The sequence below is a fragment of the Schistocerca serialis genome, chromosome 9 (assembly GCF_023864345.2).
Source record: "Schistocerca serialis cubense isolate TAMUIC-IGC-003099 chromosome 9, iqSchSeri2.2, whole genome shotgun sequence".
NCBI classification, from domain to species: domain Eukaryota; kingdom Metazoa; phylum Arthropoda; class Insecta; order Orthoptera; family Acrididae; genus Schistocerca; species Schistocerca serialis.
The window spans coordinates 330,426,548-330,450,067 of NC_064646.1; the positions used below are offsets into that span (position 1 = coordinate 330,426,548).

The 23,520-nt window shown below is 44.3% G+C and overlaps 1 protein-coding gene across 1 annotated transcript; it reads right to left on the reverse strand.

The window, feature by feature from the left end:
- Nucleotides 1–846: 846 nt before the first annotated feature.
- LOC126419596 (neurogenin-2) lies at nt 847–20,856 on the reverse strand. Its single transcript, XM_050086783.1, has 4 exons — nt 20,738–20,856; nt 7,419–7,747; nt 1,204–1,443; nt 847–1,113 (listed from the first exon to the last, which is right to left on the reverse strand). Exons 2-4 carry the CDS (start codon nt 7,737–7,739, stop codon nt 847–849), a joined length of 828 nt encoding a protein of 275 aa, XP_049942740.1. The 5' UTR covers nt 7,740–7,747; nt 20,738–20,856.
- Between the last annotated feature and the right edge of the window lie 2,664 nt (nt 20,857–23,520).

A 23,520-nucleotide genomic window follows, 5' to 3' on the forward strand; every position in this document is an offset into this window, starting at 1 on the left:
AATTTAGATGTTAACTCATCCACTTCTGCTTGAGAAAGTGAATTAGTCGCAACGCAGTACTGTTATGAGGTAACAGTTCGAAAGTAAACGTAACGAAATATTCATTTGTCACTGAAGCACATTAGTCTGTATTAACACTTGAACATTATGTGTTTACATCATTCCTAAACAAAAGAGAATACAGCATACTGTAGGTACAGAACAAAACAACAGCGGCTCTATATGGCGCCAGCAAACGTTGTTACAGACATTGAACCTACGAAGCATGTTCTTGTACGCAGTCTCCATCCCAACTGGCGTCTATTCAATTTCTATTGCAAAGGCATGAGTTCATGCCAGCAGATCTTCCTCGGTCTCTACAGGAGACAGTTAACTGACATTAGGGGACCGTCTTACGTAGTACACGTCATCCTGTCTATCCTATTGCACACCAGGGCACACAACTCAGAGATTTTTGTCTTTCCCTAAGCTGATGTCGACGCATTACACATCTGAATTGAAATCACTGTAGAACGGAAACGAGATGTTTCCGGACATGGATTCCTGTTCAAAATATTATGTTGTCACTCCCCTCTACAAGTCCTAGAAATTGGAAAGGGATTTTCCGCCCTGTATATCAGCTGTCTTAGATATCATAAATGTTTCTTTAGCTAAGCAATAAGAAGTAAATCTAGGAAGAACCAATGAGGTAAATCAACCGCATGCGTGTATTGCTGGTGAGCTGTGATGTCTGCGGCAGCTCTAGTAGGATGTAAAGTTAGTGTGCATACCACGTAGTTGTATGGTGTGGTAACGTGGCTACAGAACCGGTAACATTGTGCACTTTGGTAAACGGTCGTTCTGGGCTCACATGCACTGGTACATTGAGTGGTGCGGGTGGTAGGAGGGCGGACTGCCGTAGCACTCGGAGAGGTCGCTGTAGCTGGAGCAGGTGTCCTCGTGCAGGCTGGTGCAGACTGGAGCGTTGGAGGCGGCGAACAGCTGCTGGCCCTGGAGCCTGCGCTGCTGCGCGACGGCGCAGCTGCCGCTGCTCGAGGTGATGAGGTTGCCGCGCTCGCCGCCGATGCTCACCGTCACGCTGCCCACGCTCAGAGTCACGGGCGGCGGCGCCGTCTGCGCATGCGCCTGCGCCTGCGCCTGCGCTTGCGCTCGCGCGTGCGCGCCTGCCGCCTGCAGCAGGTCGGCCGCCGGCTCGAGCGCGACCGCGGACGCGGGGTCGTCCGGCTGCTGCTGCTGCTGGCTGTGGATCATGCGCACCGTCTGGCTCAACGCCCAGATGTAGTTGTGCGCGAAGCGCAGCGTCTCGATCTTGGTGAGCTTGGTGTCCTCGGGGAAGGTGGGCAGCACGCAGCGCAGCCGGTCCAGCGCCTCGTTCAGCAGGTGCATGCGGTGGCGCTCGCGGTCGTTCGCCTTCATGCGCCGGTGCCGCTTCAGCCGCAGCAGCTGCACGCACAGAACACCGGTCTCCACTGTACTAGCCGTCACAACAACTTAGCCAATAGCTGGAACGATATTACTCTTGAAACAAAATTTTTTTTAATACTAAAATACCAGTGGACCAAGCATACTACGTGACGAAAAATTTCTGTAAGGGCAAACAAAATATTTCTATTTGAGGGCGTTGGTGAAGCGTATATTCAATGCGATGCGACTCCGATTCGGTTATACAACCACCAAAATGCAGGCAAGGGATCAGTATAGCATTCATGTATTTCCGATGTGAGTGCAGTAAATGCGGGAATGTAGACTATGGCGACGTTATGACCAGTTGCTTCCAAACAGCATCAAGGTGCTGCAGTTCTTTTCTCGGCTGCTGAACATTGAATAATAAAGAACATGTATGAGTAGCACATCAGTTGTGCTGCTGCTTCATGACAATGCACGTCTCCATATCGCCAATATCATAATGCATAAGTTACGCCAACTGAAGTGGGAGACACTTAAACATCAGCCCTACAGCCCTGATCTCTCCCCATGCGATTATCACGCCTTCGTTCCCCTAGGAAAAGCCTTGAAGAGTCGACGATTCCTGTCAGAAGACGAAGTGCAGCACGCAAGTACGAACTTCTTCACGCAGCATGACATAAGGTTTTACCAAAGTAACGAATGTCTTCAACCTGGGGATGACTGCCTTATGTTCACGGAGATTTTGTCTGATTGGGTTACCGATTCTGGATTGTACAGCCTTCTAACGGAAACTTTTTGATCTCCACTTGTGTAATAACTCGCTGAGTACTGAAGCAACGTAAGACATTATGGTACAGTTCTCAGACGAGAAGGATTATTCGATTTGGAAACTGTGATAGACGCGGACTAGTCGATATATTAGTCAAACAAGAACGCAGGATATAAAGGCATAGTTTAGGCAACATATGAATTAATTCGCACATATGTTTGAGATCAAATGAAGAACTATTCAACTACATAAAGCTAGAACCGTATACTGTAGTTTAAAAAGAAAAGGTTGTTGCTCTATGAGCACATCTTAAGAATGTTTGATAATCGCCTGACAAAGACAACCGAAATTTCTCAAGGCCAAAGAGGCAAAAAGATTGAGATAGTTCCAAGAATGCGATAAAGATCTTAGAAATCGGTAACCCACAGGACAGAATCGTGGACAGACATGAATTCAGACAAACGGTGAAAAACTACAGGGGTTTTAAGCCGGGAAAAGAAATCAAAAGACGAAGAGGACCTCTGTCAGAAGACAGGAAGAAAGCATTGAGTCATGGCCTCAAGAGATACTGGCAGGACATCAAAAATGGCAGACGAATAGCAGTTAGAATTGGAAAGCGATATTGATTTCTGATTCAGAGTCCATACTGGCTGAAGCCTAATGTAAAAAAATTATAATAAGTTTAACGGATAAAATACGGGAGGCAAAAATTTAACTGCAAATTCTTCGGAAACCAGACTGCAGTTATTAGAGTCGTAAGACATGGAGGGACAGCAGTAATTGAGAGGGAAGTGAGAAAGGGTTGTAGCATATCACCGATGTATTCAATCTATACATTTTGCAAACAGTAAAGGAAATAACGAAGAAAGTTGCTGAGGAAATAAAAGTTCAAGAAGAAAATACAAAAACTATGAGGCTTGCCAATGAAACTTATTCTGTGAGAGATGGCAAGGGACACAAAAGAACAGTTGAACGGAATTGATAGTCTCTTCAAAAGGAGTTATAAGTTGATAATCAATAAAAGTAAAACAAGAGTAAAAGAATATAGTCGAATTAAATCAGGCTATTCTGAAGTAACTAAATTAGGAAATGGGACAGTTTGAATTGAACTTTGTTGTTTGGAGAAAAAATGGCGGTAGTAGGGAGGATATTAAATGAGGACTACCAATACCAAGAAAAGCGTTTCTCAAACAGAGAAATTTGTCAACATCTGACATAAATGCAAGTGCTAGGAAATCTTTTTTGAAGTTATTTGTCTGAAGTGTAGCGCTACAGTCGCAGGTTCGAATCCTGTTTCGGGCATCGATGTGTGTGATGTCCTTAGGTTAGTTAGGTTTAAGTAGTCCTAAGTTCTAGGGGACTGATGACCAAAGAAGTTAAGTCCCATAGTGCTCAGAGCCATTTGAACCATTTTTCTGAAGTGTAGCATTACATGGAAGGCAAAAGTGGATGATAAACAGTTGAGACAAGTAAAGAGTTGAAGCTTTTCGAATGTGGTGCTACAGAAGAATGCCGAAGATTGGATAACTAGCGAAGAGGCACAGAACCTAAAAGGGGAGAAAGCAAAAAGCGCCGCACACAATGGCCACATCCAGCTCTCACCAATTTGTGTTGACGAGTGTATGGAGCAGTGCTTCAGCTCTTTGAACCCCAGTGGTTTCTGCCTGAAAGCATCATTTTATTAACTTTGTTTTGAAACACCAGTGCCTTTTGCATGAAATCACTTATCCCGTTGCAAGAGGGAGATACCTAGTAGTACACTGAGGTACTTCTACGAATGTAGTGCATTGTAGCAGGATTTACAGGTTTCTCAGCAACAATCGGCGTGAAGATAGTGCTACGTGGCTGTAGGACATTGTAACATGTGCTTTCTTTGTACTCACCATACTGAGGAGCTGAGTAACAGTGAAAGTAGGTGTATCAAGAGTTATTGTAACGTAAGTTTGAGTTTATACCGCTGCTTTATGATTGGTCTCGAAATGAAAGCACTGGGTTAATCCGTACTTTTCATACAAATTTATTACATTTTATGCCCATATTTGCTTGTTGTTTAGGACTATAAAGAACAATGCTGCGAGAGATATACCGTATTTAAAAATGGCTCTGAGCACTATGGGACTTAACTGCTGAGGTCATCAGTCCCCTAGAACTTAGAACTACTTAAACCTAACTAACCTAAGACGTCACACACATCCATGCCCGAGGCAGGATTCGAACCTGCGACCGTAGGGGTCGCGCGGTTCCAGACTGTAGCGCCTAGAACCGCTCGGCCACCTCGGCCGGCTATACCGTATTTAAAGTTTTCATGCTTACTTAAGGCAGTAATATTACTTTTAAAGAGTTGACTATATGGAAGTTTGTCCTTGCTTGTGTTTAGTACAACGGTCTCGTATTAAAATGACAGGTCCCGTAAATAAATGATGATGGTGTAAAAGTACGAGTATACGAGAACGCACTTAAAAATGGTATACAGACGAAATCAGCTGATCGTGATATGACAGTGACTGTATAACAACCGTGGTGGGAAATGTAGAGCAAATATGATAACAAAGTTTCATGATAGTAGCGTGATGTTTCCGAGGTGGTAACTGAAACTCTACGACTATCCGTAGTATGACACCTGACGCCCAGGTAAGCGATATTAGACCGAATCAGCACAGTGAATTATGGCCTAACACAAGCATGGGCAACCTTCGATGACCTGCGGCCTCATCCACATACTTAAGCTCACGGGGCACTTCGTCACGTGACATGACAACAGCGCTCTGAATGTATGACGTCAAAACTACAGCGTCCATGACGTTGATGTTTACGGAATAACACGCCCATATGAATGGCACCCCTTTCACGACATGTTATGCCAACAAATTATCCTTCTAAACACTCTTCAAAACACTTGTTTCTGGGAGTACATTAATTTTATTCTTACCCTGTCTTCATATGCTTACATTTATTTGCGCGTCGTAAACATTGTTTCTTTACTTACGATGTCTTTCAATAGCTCCCTCAAATACTTATGTTGCAAAACTCTGCAACACCAATAAAAAGGGAAATGTTCCTTTTAATGCCTGTAATGCTAATGCTTTCTCCACAGCTTCACCAAGAAACAAACATTACTAACTGAACTCTGTCTAACAAATCAGTTCTCTTGTCCAAAACGATCACGAATGTTCCGAATGTGGCAGCACGATCATACAAACTGTTTTTAATGTCATGAGCCATCATACCAATTCGGAAAATAGCTGTTTGCCTTGATAAACTTATTTATTCGAACTTGTTTGTTATCGGGGCATTGTATGGCTGCAACGACCAAGAGGCATGCCTCTAGGATTCCTCTTCAGCAAAAGGCTGTAACTATGTGTCAATTTTTCTACTCGCTATAAAACTAGCATTTACCGAATTGTCGCACTGTGCTCTCAGTTTTGCAAATAGGAAAGAAATATATTAATTTTGTCTTTCTGGAATTTCCCTGTGACCTGTTGTTGAGGAACGTGTTCCGCAGAAAAGTGCTTTTTCATATTACGTTACTTCACAACTGGTAGTGGTTCCCTACACAACGAGCAAAGATGTTTACCTCTGTACACAGTAAAGAAATAATCCTCCGTCTAGTGCTTCTGGAATTGGCGACATTCAGTATTTATGGACATGACCACATAGGCGATAACTTCTCGCTATGACTGGAAACGTGCCTCTCTTTGTTGTTCAGATCGAGTGGTGGAGGAATGGCACTGCGCACGCCCAGATTAAGTAAAACTTCCAATGGTTGTGTCACGAGCTGCAAACAGAGGCCAGCCGAGCGGCGGCGAAAACAGCGTAAAATGCGTTCCGGGTGCCCGTTGATTTCTTTCTGAAAGCAGGATGGTTTTATTTAGGATTCCAATACGCCTCGTTATTCTGCACTCTGTTGCCAACAAAACTATGGAGAGTGCCTGTATGTGCACATGTTACCACTCTACTGGTCGACGTCGGAGCCAGCGTCTTGCTGCATCAACAACCTCCCCATCATGAACGTATTGCTTCCCGCCGAGTGCATCCTTCGTTGGGCTAAACAGATAAAAATCTAGTGTTTGGCGTCGAGGAACCAAGCAGGAAAACACTTTTCTGTACCCCAACTGGTGGATGAGTCAGTACTATCAACAGAGATGGTCAGCTGAGTAGCGATGTGTTCGACTGTGATCCTTCGATCACCTCGAATGAGAGTGTCCGCACCTTCCAACATTGCAGGACTCGCAGGTCTGTGCAGCGGCCGGCACGCGGCAGATCGGACAGGTTTGTGCGACCTTCTTGCGATGATGACAGATGCCTCGCTGAACAACTCGCCGTGCTTTGTTCACTGGCAGGTCACTGAAGACATTCTGCAAGTGCCTACGAATATCTGCTTCAAACACATGCAGTTACAGACGCCATTTTGAAGGTTGCGTACATGATAAAAGCCATGGTATACCTCCTAATATCGTGTCAGACCTCCAATAAGTGTCCATTACTGCGAAAGTGTTGCCGGTGCAGGAATTTGTGCACGAATTCTCCTTTCGTGTATGTTCCATAAATGTTCTATGGGATTCGAATTGGGCGATCTGGGTGGCCAAATCATTCGCTCGAATTGTCCAGAACGTTGTTCAAATCAGCAGCAAGAAGCTGTGCCTGGTGACATGGTGGACTGTCATCCATAAATATTCCGTAGTTGTTTAGGAACACGAAGTTCATAATTAGCTGTGAATGGTCTCCACGTAGCCAAATACCACCATTTCCAGTTAATGATGAGTCATTTACAATGGTTCACAACCCCATGATGACTACTGCAGTCCACTCACCACTCCGCTGCCCCACTCCAAACCACTCTTTGAGGGTTACTGTGCGGTTAGGCCCCCATTGCCTGCCCCCCTCCACCCCTGGGAACGTCTCACAGCAGACGAGTGTAACGCCTATGTTTGCATGGTAGGGTAATGGTGATTTACACGTACGTTGAGGCGGAATAAGGGGAACCAGCCCGCATTCGCAGATGGAAAACCGCCTAAAAACAATCCACAAACTGGCCAGCTCACCAGACCTCGACACAAGTGCGCCGGGCGGATTCGTGCCGGGGACCAGGCACTCCTTCCCAATCCAGAAAGCCGTGCGTTAGACTGCACGGCTAACCGGGCGGGCAAGTGTTGCATTACTTATAGAATTTCCTTCATAAATTAGGTTTTCGCCTTCCGAAAGTAGTGAGCGAGAGCGTCGTGGTGTGCTGCTGCGTGCCTACCTGTGTGGGGCTGCGCGCGCGGCCGGCCCTGGGTTTGCTGGAGGCGCCCCTCCGTCCCCTGGGCCTGGACACCTGCTGCTGCTGCGTCTGCTGCTGCAGCAGCTGCTGCTGCTGCTGTGACTTCTGCTGCTGGTGGTGACGCGGCCGGCTGCCTTCGCTGTCGCCGTCGCAGTCCTCCTCCTCGTCGTCGTCATCTTCCAGGCTGGCCAGCTCCAGTTCCAGATCCAGGTCGTCGCCGTCTCCATAGGGAGGGTAGCCGCGAGACGTCTCCGGCCGCGCCTCCGACACACCGCAGCCGCCCGACAGCTGCTCGGCGGTCATCTCCAGGCCTGCAGCACACGACAAGTGGCGTCATGTAGTGCTGATGTAAAGCTGTTTTCAAACCCATGCGCCCTTCACCTAATCGCCTACATGCGTGCCACATGCAAGTAGAGGCACACGTGTAGGTTGCACGCCACTTCCTCAACATGTACGTGCAACTCATCCCATTCACACCTCTGTTCGCACTGGGCGCCACTACCTGCATGTGGGGCACTCTACAGCCACACAGCGGTTAACCACAAGGCGCACCGGCATCAACGGACCTCAATGTTGACAGTTGCACAACATTTTTACCATGATGAACACTACATAGCAGTTGTTTGAGGATAGCGCACCGAAATATTGTTACAGTTTAAAAAGTGGCAGTAAAGTTACGCTACCTGTAGTTTCAATTTACTACATAAATGACTTAGTGAATGGTAGGCTTACCAGCAGTATTCGTAACATTCATATGAAAATAAGCATAACTGATATGTGAGAGAGGAACTAGGAGACGACGAATTCTCTTTGTTTTTATGTCTGTTTTGAAGATAATTAGACCCACACATCGTTTAGTGTCAGTCCATTGCGTATTTTATATTCTTATAAAATATAAATTGCACTTTTTAAGCAATAAAAATTAGCTGCTCGCATAAATTCTACATTTTTATGTAACCAAAGGATTTACTTTTAAATGCAAGTACAGTTTTCATGGAGAAACACAAAAACTTCTGTACAATTGCTGATATTTTGTACTTTTCATGAAAGGCAAGCGTTTCTTATTTTATTGATAAACGTGAAAGTTATTTATGAATAACAGGAGCATGTTTTATATAAGCTCACCCACGTATTGATGCAATGTTCTATATGTTTCTATTTTGCGTTTTTTATGTGTACCTTTTTTGAGGAAATTTCGTTTTCTAGAGCTGTGTGATAAATCTGTCTTTCTCTTTTATATATTTTTCCTGCAACTTCGCTCTGCTTCACTCTGCAAATCAACAGTTTTCGAATAAAACCTGAATTAAACGATGAGAGTTTCAGTTTTGCTATAAACGCTGTTTATTTTTTATTATCAGATAGGATGGTAACTATGCAGAACAAAAGTCTTCCGTAGGTTACAACGTCCTTTATATATCCTCACTCAGTTCTAGACAGTTCACCATTTCCGATTTTTAGAGGAATCTAGTAAGACATTGACTGCGTACGTAAATGGCCCAATGCCCAATAGGTATGCAACACACTTAGCGTCCAGGCAACGCGGCTACGATCTTTACTGACCGAAGCTCTTGTTCAAATGTGTGTGAATTCCTAAGGGACCAAACTCCTCAGGTCATTAGTTCCTAGACTTACATAATACTTAAAATAAATTAACTTATGCTAGGAACAACACACACACACATGCCCGAAGGAGGACTCGAACCTCCGGCTGGAGTGGCCGCGCAGTCCGTGACATAGCGCCTCAAACCACGCGGCCACTCCACGCGGCTTACTCTGGAACGGTACATGGGTAAAACGTACACTGATATCTTTCCGTGTGAACTCCACGTTCCCTCATTGTATCACGGTGGTCACGTCGCCCCATCAAGGAGAGAGTCAACAACACATTTTGGTATTCGAAGGAGAAAATTGGCGATTGTAATTTCGTCAAAAGATCTTTCCCCAATAAGAAATGATATTGTTTTATTGCTAGCGTAATTCGCTTATCATTACCATGACCCAGTTTCTCATAGTTCTCGATAATACAAAACAAGCTGCCCTTCTTTCAACTTGTTTGATCTCCTCCATCAGTAGTATATGTTAAGAAGCCTATATTGCGCAGCAGAACTTCCGAAGAGAACGGACAGGCGTATGTAGGCAGTTTCTGTAATAGATCTGTTGCACATGGTAAGTATTCTGCCTATAAAGCGTTCAACTTTCCGCGACATTTTCTTTGTGAAGCTGCCAGTTCAAGTTACTTGTAATTGTAATCACAAGTTGCATCGGCAGCCTTCAAATTTGTGCGATTTATGGTGCAACCGAATTTTTGTGGTAGTTTTCTTACGACTTGTTGAAACCCTTAATTTTTTTTCAGGCTCATTTACACTTTTCCACTATGCAGAGACATTGTCTAAATCATTTTGTAATTCATTTTAATGACTTTTCAAGACGGTAAACGACGTCATCATCGGCAAACAGTCTGAGGGGGGCTGCTCAGATTATCTCTTAAATCGTTTACATAGATTAAGAACAGCTTCGTTGAGGAACCTCAGATATAACTTTGGTTTCGCTGTATGACTTCCAGTAAATTACTATGAACTATGGCCTTTCTGGTAACCGCCGGCCGGTGTGGCCGAGCGGTTCGAGGCGCGTCAGTCTGGACCCGCGCGACTGCTACGGTCGCAGGCTCGAATCCTGCCTCGGGCATGGATGTGTGTGATGTCCTTAGGTTAGTTAGGTTTAAGTAGTTCTAAGTTCTAGGGGACTGATGACCTTAGATGGTAAGTCCCATAGTGCTCAGAGCCATTTGAACCATTTGAACTTTCTGGTTACCGATCATGAATTCGATCTCACAGCCGAGACGACAATACTTCGTAGATACGCAAATTGATTAGAGGCTGCTTCTGAGGAACTGTGGGAAAAAGCGCTATAGAAATCCGGAAATACGGAATAAAATTGAGATTCTCTGTCTGTAGCACTCATTTCTCCGTGTGAATTAAGTTCTGTTTCACAAGGACAATAATTTTGAAACCACGCTCGTTATCTATCAATAGTTCTATCGAGTACAGACGTCACTACAGCGTTATGAGGAAAATCCAAACCAACGACAGCATGCTACTCATGGTAGGGCCTAGCTGTCAAGAAACTGAGTCGGTTCTCTGTCACGTAGTAGCAAACTGAACGTGACTTGCAGTGCCTTTAAGAAGGAAAACAAACAGTATACCAGCATTACTTGAACCAGATTTTCTCCTTCTCTTTGAAAGAAAAAAAGTAAAGGATTTCTGCTGTTTGAACTATACTTGCTTCAGTCTTTTGAGTACACAAGCGGCGTCTGAGCTATAGAATGCCACTGAGTAAGGTAGTGAAATCACTGAAATGGTTAACGTGAGGTTTGCCACAGGACATTCTTTTATGAAATACGGGCGATATGAGAGTAGTGCAAGTAATAATTCAAATAAGTAACTGTAAATACAGCTTTCGTTTAAAATGAAGGGCCTATAAAGGGCCTTTTCGTATAAAACAAAATTATGGCTTACAGTCTTTTTTTGTGAGTTGTATTTCTAGAAATTAGATCTTCTGTAACACTAGGAGTTAGAAAGAGTAGGTAATGAAACTTACAGCAATATGAGTCATGGTGTTCCTAAAATTACGCTATTATGAAAGTAATTGCAATACCCACAAAAAATTAAATTGCAACACGATAAAAAGTACGGCAGTATTATGGTGCAGGTGATTGTATTGATCAGAATGCGGATAAATCTACATACATACTCCGCAATCCACCATACGGTGCGTGGCGGAGGGTACCTCGTACCACAACTGGCATCTCCTCTCCCTGTTCCACCCCCATACAGAACGAGGGAAAAATGACTGCCTACATGCCTCTGTACGAGCCCTAATCTCTCTTATCTTATCTTTGTGGTCTTTCCGCGAAATATAAGTTGGTGGCAGTAAAATTGTACTGCAGTCAGCCTCAAATGCTGGTTCTCTAAATTTCCTCAGTAGCGATTCACGAAAAGAACGCCTCCTTTCCTCCAGAGCCTCCCACCCGAATTCCTGAAGCATTTCCGTAACACTCGCGTGATGATCAAACCTACCAGTAACAAATCTAGCAGACTGCCTCTGAATTGCTTCTATGTCCTCCTTCGATCCGACCTGGTAGGGATCCCAAACGCTCGAACAGTACTCAATAATAGGTCGTATTAGTGCATACATTGTATGGCTGTTCAGAATGAAATACTTTGACTGCCGTTTAATTACTGAATTATTATGTGACAAGGAAGCCAGCACTGAAGTAGTTAAGTAGCATTTTGCATACTGTAATTTTCTAGTCTGCTGTTCTTTGTCCAACAAAAAGAAATTTAAAGGAAACTGTAGATGCAATAAACCGTTTAAATCGCCTAGATATTGGGTACTATAGGTGTAATGGTCTGAAAGTGGTATTTTTCAACAAAAGTTTCTAGAGTAATTATTATAAAAAAGACATCAGGGTTGCTGATCCGAATAAGAATTGGGCCGGCCGCTGTGGCCGAACGGTTCTAGGCGCTTCAGTCCGGAACCGCGCTGCTGCTACGGTCGCAGGTTCGAATCCTGCCTCGGGCATGAATGTGTGTGATGTCCTTAGGTTAGTTAGGTTTAAGTAGTTCTACATTCTAGTGGACTGATGGCCTCAGATATTAAGTCCCATAGTGCTCAGAGCCATTTTGAACCGTTTTTTGATAAGAATTGGACATAGATATCCGGTGGTAAAACGATTGTCTCAATAATAAACACGATGGGTGTCCTCCGCAATAAATTTCTTGGATTGAAATGCACCACCGCAGCAGTTGAAGCCCAGTAATGCTGTTCAACTCATGGCGAACGGCGAAGAAAATGTTCCAACTGGCACAAATTTTAAATAAAAGCATCTGATTGTAAAAAAAGAAAAAATATAATCACTCATGTTTAATCGTGTACTTTAGCTTTCCGTTCTTTACGCCAGTGATTACGTGGCGGTGAAAACGCAGGCAGGCCGGCATCAGACCTGAGGCCGTCGTGAGGGGGCTTCCTCCGCTGCGTGACTCTGCGAGTCCCGTATCAGCGCGCCATATGTGCCTCAGTGCGGCACCACGAAGCGCCGAGCGATAAGCGGGACCCGTGTGCTCTGCGCCCAAGCTGCGAGGCGCGCGCGCCGCCGTGGGAAGGGTGACGCCGGCCGTAAGAGAGGCTGCGGGCGAAACAAGTAACTGCACTCCGTTCTCAGTTTCTCAGGTGGTTAATGGATATCCAGTAACACAAGCAGTCACAATTTACTTTTGTCAGTCGACTGACAAAAATTCTCCACATGCACCAAAAATGTTTGTTTATTATTCCACTGTACATCTCAAGTCCTCTTAGCGCATCCTCATCCACCTGAAAGTGAGTACTGTTTTATTGTTGTTGTCGTGGTCTTCAGTCCTGAGACTGGTTTGATGCAGCTCTCCATGCTACTCTATCCTGTGCAAGCTTCTTCATCTCCCAGTACCTACTGCAATCTACATCCTTCTGAATCTGCTTAGTGTATTCATCTCTTGGTCTCCCTCTACGATTTTTACCCTCCACGCTGCCCTCCAATACTAAATTGGTGATCCCTTGATGCCTCAGAACGTGTCCTACCAACCGATCCCTTCTTCTGGTCAAGTTGTGCCACAAACTTCTCTTCTCCCCAATCCTGTTCAATACTTCCTCATTAGTTACGTGATCTACCCATCTAATCTTCAGCATTCTTCTGTAGCACCACATTTCGAATGCTTCTATTCTCTTCTTGTCCAAACTATTTATCGTCCACGTTTCACTTCCATACATGGCTACACTCCAGACAAATACTTTCAGAAATGACTTCCTGACACTTAAATCTATACTCGATGTTAACAAATTTCTCTTCTTCAGAAAAGCTTTCCTTGCCATTGCCAGTCTACATTTTATATCCTCTCTACTTCGACCATCATCAGTTATTTTGCTCCCCAAATAGCAAAACTCCTTTACTACTTTAAGTGTCTCATTTCCTAATCTAATTCTCTCAGCATCACCCGACTTATTTCGACTACATTCCATTATCCTCGTTTTGCTTTTGTTGATGTTCATCTTATATCCTCCTTTCAAGACACTGTCTATTCCATTCAACTGCTCTTCCAAGTCCTTTGCTGTCTCTGACAGAATTACAATGTCATCGGCGAACCTCAAAGTTTTTATTTCTTCTCCATGGATTTTAATACCTACTCCGAATTTTTCTTTTGTTTCCTTTACTGCTTGCTCAATATACAGATTGAACAACATCGGGGAGAGGCTACAACCCTGTCTTACTCCCTTCCCAACCACTGCTTCCCTTTCATGTCCCTCGACTCTTATAACTGCCATCTGGTTTCTGTACAAATTGTAAATAGCCTTTCGCTCCCTGTATTTTACCCCTGCCACCTTTAGAATTTGAAAGAGAGTATTCCAGTCAATACTGTTTTATTATTAGTTCTTAAATATGGAATAACGGATTCGGTCCGATTCGTACTTGCCCATACTCACAGTCACTTTGCAGAACGCATCTTCTGTTTCCTAGTAGTATAATGTGTCTGTGTCCTCTTCCTTAATCCCTCATTTCTTACGTGGTTAAGCCGGGAAATTCTGCATCTCAAGAGGTCCGTGACAGATGAAGACAGATAGCCCAAGTGAGTACTTTCATGACAACCTCCTGGAATGAGAAGAAGAGGAAGATCACGGAAAGTGTGACTAGGTGGTATCCAATAACCGATGGAGAGGTCGCAGGCCGATGAGGAAGAACGGCGAGATGCAGGCATTTGGCGACAGAGATGTGGCATTCGGCGACAGCTGCAAGGCCTCCGCAACGAGGAAGGAAGTTCCTATTCCCTGGTAAACACTCTGACACACCGTTTATCACAACATAGCAACTGACCTATTGCACTTATTAAGTATGCCTTTTACGTGTGGAGTCACATAGTCGCATTTAGAGTACTTATGGCGTAACGAATAGCACTTCCCGCAAAGTGATTGTCATCCTCGAACAATTTTTTTCCGTCAGTATCCTTCCAGATTTATGTTTGGTTGCAAATAATCAACAGAAATAATTTACACACGCTTTAGTATGGAAATCCGAACTCACTTTATCGCAAAAATAACGCTACAAGCAGAACATTTTTCTCATATAATTTTTAATAAATTCACACTATCTCAATGATATTATTCGCTATATATCAAAGTTTGTGGTCTAGTGGTAAAGCGCATGACTGGAAATCGAAAGATCGCGGGATCGAATTCCAGTCGGATCGCGGAATATTTCAGTTGTTGTTAACCTAGACTTAGCCGGCTGCTGTGACCGAGTGGTTCTAGGCGGTTCAGTCCGAAACCCGATACGTGGTCCAGATTCCACGTTAAAGTCACTGTTGCTGTCGCAGGTGGCGCTGTGTATGTACTACATTTCACAACTCGTGTACCCCCACACCACCTCAGATTTGATTTGTATCCACCCTACCGCACTGTGTATGCACGATAAGTAAAATTTAATTTTTTTCTAACTTTTCTGGAGTTACAATTTCTATAACCAGCAATGTATATAATTACGAACAAGTTATCTCAGCAGCTAAGTGTATGCATCAATCTAGAATATCATCAATGTGGACCCTGACCAGGTAGGACCGATGTAAGAGGTAGAGAAGACGCAAGGGATAACGGCGCCATTCATCACGGGACCGTTTACTCGGCGCGAGAGCTCTGCAGAGATGCTCAACAAATCCAGCGGCAGACGCTACGAGAGAGGCGTTGTGCGTCACGGAGAGGTTTGCTACTGAAATTTCAAGAGAGTACTTAACGGGAAGAATCGGATAATGTATTTCTTCCTCCCACATATGTCTCGAGAAAAGACCACAATGAAAAAAATCGAGAAGTTGGAGCTAATACAGTGCTTACCGACAATCACTCTTCCCGCGCCGCGTTCGAGAATTGAACAGGGGAAGAGGGCTCAGTTATAAGTACCAGAAACACCCTCGTCCACACACTATCAAGTGGCTTGCGGAGAAGATACAGATGTTCGGCTGAACTATACTTTCAGTACTGTTTCTGCTAAAGAAGTGGGTTCCTTTTTCCCATTACATGCGATACAGGCGGAGTCTCTACACCGTCCGTCTTCCCCACCTATAAAAAAATATACTGTAGAAGATGAGCGTTCCCCAATACACACTACATCTACATCTACATTTACATTGATACTCCGCAAGCCAGACAACGGTGTGTGGTGGAGGGCACTTTACGTACCACTGTCATTACCTCCCTTTCCTGTTCCAGTCGCGTATGGTTCGCGGGAAGAACGACTGTCTGAAAGCCTCCGTGCGCGCTCTAATCTCTCTAACTTTACATTCGTGATCTCCTCGGGAGGTACAAGTAGGGGGAAGCAATATATTTGATACCTCATCCAGAAACGCACCCTCTCGAAACCTGGCGAGCAAGCTACACCGCGATGCAGAGCGCCTCTCTTGCAGAGTCTGCCACTTGAGTTTATTAAACATCTCCGTAACGCTATCACGGTTACCAAATAACCCTGTGACGAAACGCGCCGCTCCTCTGTGGATCTTCTCTAACTCCTCTGTCAACCGACCTGGTACGGATCCCACACTGATGAGCAATACTCAAGTATAGGTCGAACGAGTGTTTTGTAAGCCACCTCCTTTGTTGATGGACTACATTTTCTAAGCACTCTCCCAATGAATCTCAACCTGGTACCCGCCTTACCAACAATTAATTTTATATGATCATTCCACTTCAAATCGTTCCGCACGCATACTCCCAGATATTTTACAGAAGTAACTGCTACCAGTGTTTGTTCCGCTATCATATAATCATACAATAAAGGATCCTTCTTTCTATGTATTCGCAATACATTACATTTGTCTATGTTAAGGGTCAGTTGCCACTCCCTGCACCAAGTGCCTATCCGCTGCAGATCTACACCTATGAGATCTTCCGTTACTTTGTTAAAACTCTTCTTAGAAAAGACACGAGACTTTCCTTGAGTAGGACCACTGCACAGGCCGCTGTGACCGAGCGGTTCTAGGCGCTTCAGTCCGGAACTGCGCTGCTGCCACGGTCGCAGGTTCGAATCCTGCCTCGGCCATGGATGTGTGTGATGTCCTTAGGTTAGTTAGGTTTAAGTAGTTCTAAGTTCTAGGGGACTGATGACCTCAGATGTTATGTCCCATAGTGCGTAGAGCCATTTGAACCACTACACATTGGATTTCCTCATCACCCTTATCAGATCTACCCACGACAATCTCACTTATCGCTCTGTACCGTGCTGTGTTTGATGTAACTTGAACAATCTTTGAGCGAAAATTCACGTATCATTAACGGCCATAAATATTTCAAATTCATTAGGAGACGGTACACTGCTAGAACAAAACCATCCTATCGCTATGAAGGTAGCAAAGTGAGTTACGACTGTACGATATTTTTACAATTTCAACCTTAATAGAAAGCATGACATGTACGTACATCATTATAATTTAAGTTTAATGACAAAAGTATACGAGTGTATTAATACGCCAGTGATGTGGATAAAAACAACTTTTCTTTTACCGATCGCCGGCCGCGGTGGTCTCGCGGTTCTAGGCGCGCAGTCCGGAACCGTGCGACTGCTACGGTCGAATCCTGCCTCGGGCATGGATGTGTGTGATGTCCTTAGGTTAGTTAGGTTTAAGTAGTTCTAAGTTCTAGGGGACTGATGACCACAGCAGTTGAGTCCCATAGTGCTCAGAGCCATTTGAACCATTTGATCTTTTACCGATCCTTATTATTGCAGATCAATCAAAAATGGTTCAAATGGTTCTGAGCACTATGGGACTCAACTGCTGAGGTCATTAGTCCCCTAGAACTTAGAACTACTTAAACCTAACTAACCTAAGGACATCACAAACATCCATGCCCGAGGCAGGATTCGAACCTGCGACCGTAGCGGTCTTGCGGTTCCAGACTGCAGCGCCTTTAACCGCACGACCACTTCGGCCGGCGCAGATCAATCGTAGTGGATTGTGGGCTGTGCCAGTTCAGTGGAATTTGGTGTGAATATTTGAGTACCAGTGCAGATACCAGATAGGCCTACTGCAATAATAGCAGAAACTGTCTAAGAAGAAATCAGCAACTTCTAAACCGCAAGAGAGGCACCCCGCGTTAGAGATAATCTCTCGGTCACAAACGCAATTATGAATGTATGAAATAACGATTTCTGTGGCCCAGATGTGAAGTGTGTTATGCGCACCTATAAATACGTCCTGCAGCAGCAATGTCCATCAAAGGTTGCCTCTGTTAGGTCTAAGTTATTTATTAACATTTCGACTCTAATTTAAACCATAGTTCCCAAATTTCAAGTCACTGTTATAACAGGCAATGACGTAAGACTGCACTTTTACCAAGTAATATTTTGAGTGTGCTGACATACAAACAGAGAGAGAAGTAAACATTAGTAGAGCAAGCATGAAGGATGATTTATTTTTATACTCTCACATTCAACACTATTAAAATATGGTTAAACACACAATGAAGACGGTATAACAGAAAGTGAAGGTCATGTTGGAAACCGTTCCTGAAGTAATAAAATTAAGAAAGAACAAAAATTGAAGTAGATAAGCGTATCAATGTCACTCGAATTAGCTGCACTGCCATATTCTATGTGGTAAGTATATAATTTTCTTAGTATTGGCAAACATTTTATCGAGCTAGTAGTGGGCCAAGGAGATGTTTCCATGTAGTTTCCAGGAATTTTGTTTACAACGTAGACTGCGAGCCGAATCACAGGAAACACGGAAATGGTGGCACTCCATTCCTCTCAAGTCGTCCACGCAGTGCTAAGGCTTTGACCAATACCAAGTTTGCTACATCTCTCAGAAACTGTTCCTTGGGTTTAGAATTCCAAAATCAACGTCAGTCTCATAAAAATCCTTCGAAGTGCGTTATTTAACCATCAGTTTTCCAGAGCGATGCAACAAAATGAAAAAGGTCGTTTCAGAAGCTAATTCTTCGCTAACATTGCGACAAACGTCTTTTCTAACTGTTTGGAAGGCATTATAGAAAAGGTGGAGAGGCAGTAGGAAAACGGTCCGTTTCTAAGCACATGTTAAGTGTTATGAAAACTAGCGACAGATAGGCTTTGCATCACGTGTTAGAACAGGCCACATAGCAGTACGGCAGTAACACCTTCAACACTGGACGACAGCTCTTAAATTGGTCAAAGTTGTAACAGTGATACGGGTCAGGCGACTTCAAACTTTCTCTTTGCAATTATTATCAAATGCAACGCTGGGTCGTACAATTCTTTGAATGTTGTTGGATAGAAGTGTACAAGGTATACGTGTCATTATCGTAAAAAGCCTTCGCGCGAGTGATCTTCAGTATCTGATAACGTCCAGCGTGAATGATATATCTACATACATTGCAAAACACGTCCCTCAGATATCGAGTGATCAAGTTTGTTACAATTCGACGCGAATGTTGACAATAAACGTGCTCCATTAGCTTATCTGTTTTCGCAAGTAGGATTTCGTCATCATTATGTACATTTTCGGCTTACACATCTTTGCCTGTCTCGAAACCAAGATAATAAAAAAAAACATAAAGAATTTAATCTCCAAACGTATATAAGTTCCGTGATTTATGAAGAGGCCTTCGACTTCGTGGTGAGATCAAAGTCATGAGAAACTTAAGGAGAGTATGGCATTCCTCGCCATTTAATAAGTTCAGTTCAGAGTTTGTAAGCTGATAACATCAAGACACGTGTCGACTCAACTATTAGTATTAGAATGAGAAGAATCACAAAATGTGTAAGACAAGAGTGTGTTTTATCGTCCACACTATTTAACATATACTGTATATAAGTGACATTCTCAATGAATAGCAAAAGAAAATGGAAGATTCCCACCAAGACGTACAGTGTTTCACTCATTCCTTTTTGCAGATGGCCAGGTTATATTCGTGGAGCCGGCCGAAGTGGCCGTGCGGTTCTAGGCGCTGCAGTCTGGAACCGCGAGACCGCTACGGTCGCAGGTTCGAATCCTGCCTCGGGCATGGATGTGTGTGATGTCCTTAGGTTAGTTAAGTTTAAGTAGTTCCAAGTTCTAGGGGACTGATGACCCCAGATGTTGAGCCCCATAGTGTTCAGAGCCATTTGAACCAAGCCATATATTCGTGGATGCGGAAAACGATGGACAATGCGCTGTATCTCCATATAACAGCAAAGCAATATAATTTAACCGTATCCTCAACGGAAGCTACAATTATGTACCAGTGCTGAGAAAAACGTCTTAGAACTATAATCGAGATCAATTTATTGGAACAAGTCCATATATTCAAGAACCTGGGCTGTGATATGCTTATGATAGTTATCCTGAAAAGAACCTACAAAGGCACAGACATGTTAAGTACAATTGAAAGGACTCTCCTGAACAGAAACAGGATGAAGATATGAAACTTCCTGGCAGATTAAAACTGTGTGCCGGAGCGAGACTCGAACTCGGGACCTTTGCCTTTCGCGGGCAAGTGCTCTACCAGGAGAACTTCTGTAAAGTTTGGAAGGTAGGAGACGAGGTACTGGCAGAAGTCAAGCTGTAAGGGCGGGGCGTGAGTCGTGCTTGGGTAGCTCAGCGCCCGTGAAAGGCAAAGGTCCCGAGTTCGAGTCTCGGTCCGGCTCACAGTTTTAATCTGCCAGGAAGTTTCATATCAGCGGACACTCCACTGCAGATTGAAAATTCTCATTCAGGCTGAAGATAGTACTCAAATTCAATGATACTATTGCTCTACCATACTGCTCCATGGATCCGAAATATAGTCTTTAACGATCAAGCAATTAAAAAGAATTGAAGAGACAGAGGCCTCTAAGACCTTTGGCTGGATATAAATTAGAAGGTTATAAAAGGGACAGTGAAAAAAGAGAGGAGTAGAAAAGATCCAACAGTATAGGCAGGAAAGCTGCTACGTTTGGATCAAAGGCTGATACCAAGGAAAACCCATAACTACTAGGCCAAGGCTGGAAGAAGGATAGGACGACCAAGAAGAAGATGGTGCGATCAGCTTTAAAGTGCTTGGTTTTGGAACAGATGAAGATCACTAATGCGAAAATGTACATGATCATGCAAGTACGAATTGACGTGCAATGTTTATAATTACTAATAGATGTGTTAACGTATAGCGCTCTTATTCAGCCATTCGTCTACTGGACAGTCCCCACCACAGACAAGACAAAACAATAAGAACAATGAAAGACGCAGTCGGCAGTACAATAAAGAGCAAAACATAAGTTCTCTGTTGGTACCCACCTGACTGAGCGAGATGAATGGTGCTGAAGGGATGCGACTACAGACGTTGATCAGCGGCCGCAGCTCTGGCTGGACTGCCCGACGCGCCGTCACCCCGCTGACCCGCCCTGTCACAGAACACGCACTCACGCAGCCCGCGCCACGACGCACACGCAACGACGCCCTGCCTTCCCCGAGCGTCAGGACGCTGTGCCCACAAGCGAGCCGCCACCGTTGTGTATATAGGTGCGTCGGCCTCCCCTCCACGGCGGCCGCCGTTACCATGGCTACGCAACCGAGGCTCCGCCCACACCGACGATACTGCGCCACTGCGGAGCGCCAGTCCGGTGCGCATGCGCTGTGGCGCCGCACTCCCCCGATCGCGCTGACCGGCGTTTGCCGAATGAAACTTTCAAGAGGCAGTTCTGCACTTGACGGCCGCGCTCGGCGTGTAACACGTCATGTCCCCCCCCGGCCCCGCTGATCGACCTATTAGCTACGTTGCCTGTCTGGCGAGGGAGGAACCTAAGAGGATTAAAGCCCGCTCTTTTGTAGGCCGCAGGCGACTGATTACTCTGCTCGTCACTGCCTTTTATTCACGGCGAACCTCTTAGTGCTTGTTATTCAGCTATCATGTTTCAAACGGAATACCGTGTCGTGAAATAAACGGCAGAGTTGTGCGGCTAGAGTCAAAGCACAGTGTATCCGACGTCAATAACCGTATCAGAAGAACGTTTTCACTAAAGGAACGTTCGCTCTTCGTGGTCGTCAAATACAACACATAACTGAAAGCAATCTAAGAATGATATTTGCGTTTCAAAATGTACTCAAGCATACCGACGTTCAACCGTTATGCTCGTACCCAATCAAAAACAAGATAAGTTGAAATTAGTACTCTCGGTATCAAAGTACAGTTACAGCCACTTAACACAAACAAGACCATAGATCCTGGTGGAATATCTTTTGGATTTTACATAGCATGGGCAGCGAAATAGATCAGATTTATGCAGAATCTCTCGCTCAGCCAACAGACTCCTGGAAGGGAGGGTAGATTAAACCTGTTTACATTCTATCAGAAGGCTCAAAACGGTTCAAATGGCTCTGAGCACTATCGGACTTAACATGTGAGGTCATCAGTCCCCTAGAACTTAGAACTACTTAAAACTAACTAACCTAAGGACATCACACACATCCATGCCCAAGGCAGGATTCGAACCTGGAACCGTAGCGGTCGCGTGGTTCCAATCTGTAGCGCCAAGAACTGCTCGACCACTCCGGCCGGCCTCTATCAGAAGGGATAGGCAGAATTATAGACCTGCATTTGCAATGACCACGTATTTCAGTTACTTATGGCGTATTATGAACTTGTACATTATGATATTTCTTAAATAATGTAATCTTATCTCAAAGAATGATCACAGATGCAGGAAAATATCCGTTTAATAAGCAGCACGCGTTTTTAATGTAAGTTATTTGCGTACTGTAGATGGCGCACTTCGCCTTCACACATTTCCGTAGGGCGTTCGACACTGTACCACACTGTCGACTAAGAAGGTGCAACTGTGCGAGTATCTTCAGAAGTGTGCGATTGGCTTCAAGACTTTTTGGCTAATAGAACCAAACAAGTCATATAGGATGGTGAACGTTCAACAGAAACGAGTGAAGCACAGGGTGACTTAGTTGCCCCTACCTATGGGTATTATGCAACCCCCAACACCTTGAAAAACTACATGTGAGATTTCCATAGTCTCTCGCCCGCTATTAGACCTATGCAAATAATGAGCAGGACCTTTTTGTAGCAAATTTAATATGGTTAAATTTTGTTCTGGGTTATGTTTTCGCTGGAGGCCGAGGTTTTCAAGTTATTTTAGATAAACACGTTTGAAGGTCATTTCTACTGGTTTTCCTCGAATAATTTCACTGTAGACGGGATTTGTGACTCCGTGTGCGATAAGGATGATGAACTGCATGGTTCGACACCTCACTTTCACCTGTTAAGCACGTATCTTTATCATGGTACTCCTCATGTACATTGTCCGCCTAGCCGAGTGTATAAAGTACGATACCACACATTCCACTGACTTGTCAGAAACGCTAATATTTCATCTGCCATTTCTTTCTCACTCAGCGAAATTCTTTGGGTTCCCTGCTAATAGATGTCCACTTCGGCAACTTTTTTGTAGAAATTATGCAATGTCTGTGTTATTTATCATTGGCATTACTCTGCTTTGTGTCAACACCACTAGCGCTGTAATACTGTTGTGAGTTACTCGTCCACTAAGCAGTTCAAATACGCTCCGTAGCCTCAGGCTGTGCTATTAGCATCAAAAGCAGCAGAAAATGGTATAACAGGTGTAGGATTCGTTATGAATAGGAAGGTAGGGCAGAGGGTGTGTTACTGTGAACAGTTCAGTGACCGGGTTGTTCTAACCAGAATCGACAGCAGACCAACACCGACAACGATAGTTCAGGTATACATGCCGACGTCGCAAGCTGAAGATGAACAGATAGAGAAAGTGTATGAGGATATTGAAAGGGTCATGCAGTATGTAAAGGGGGACGAAAATCTCATAGTCATGGGCGACTGGAATGCAGTTGTAGGGGAAGGAGTAGAAGAAAAGGTTACAGGAGAATATGGGCTTGGGACAAGGAATGAAATGCTACGGTCGCAGGTTCGAATCCTGCCTCGGGCATGGATGTGTGTGATGTCCTTAGGTTAGTTAGGTTTAAGTAGTTCTAAGTTCTAGGGGACTGATAACCACAGCAGTTGAGTCCCATAGTGCTCAGAGCCATTTGAACCAAGG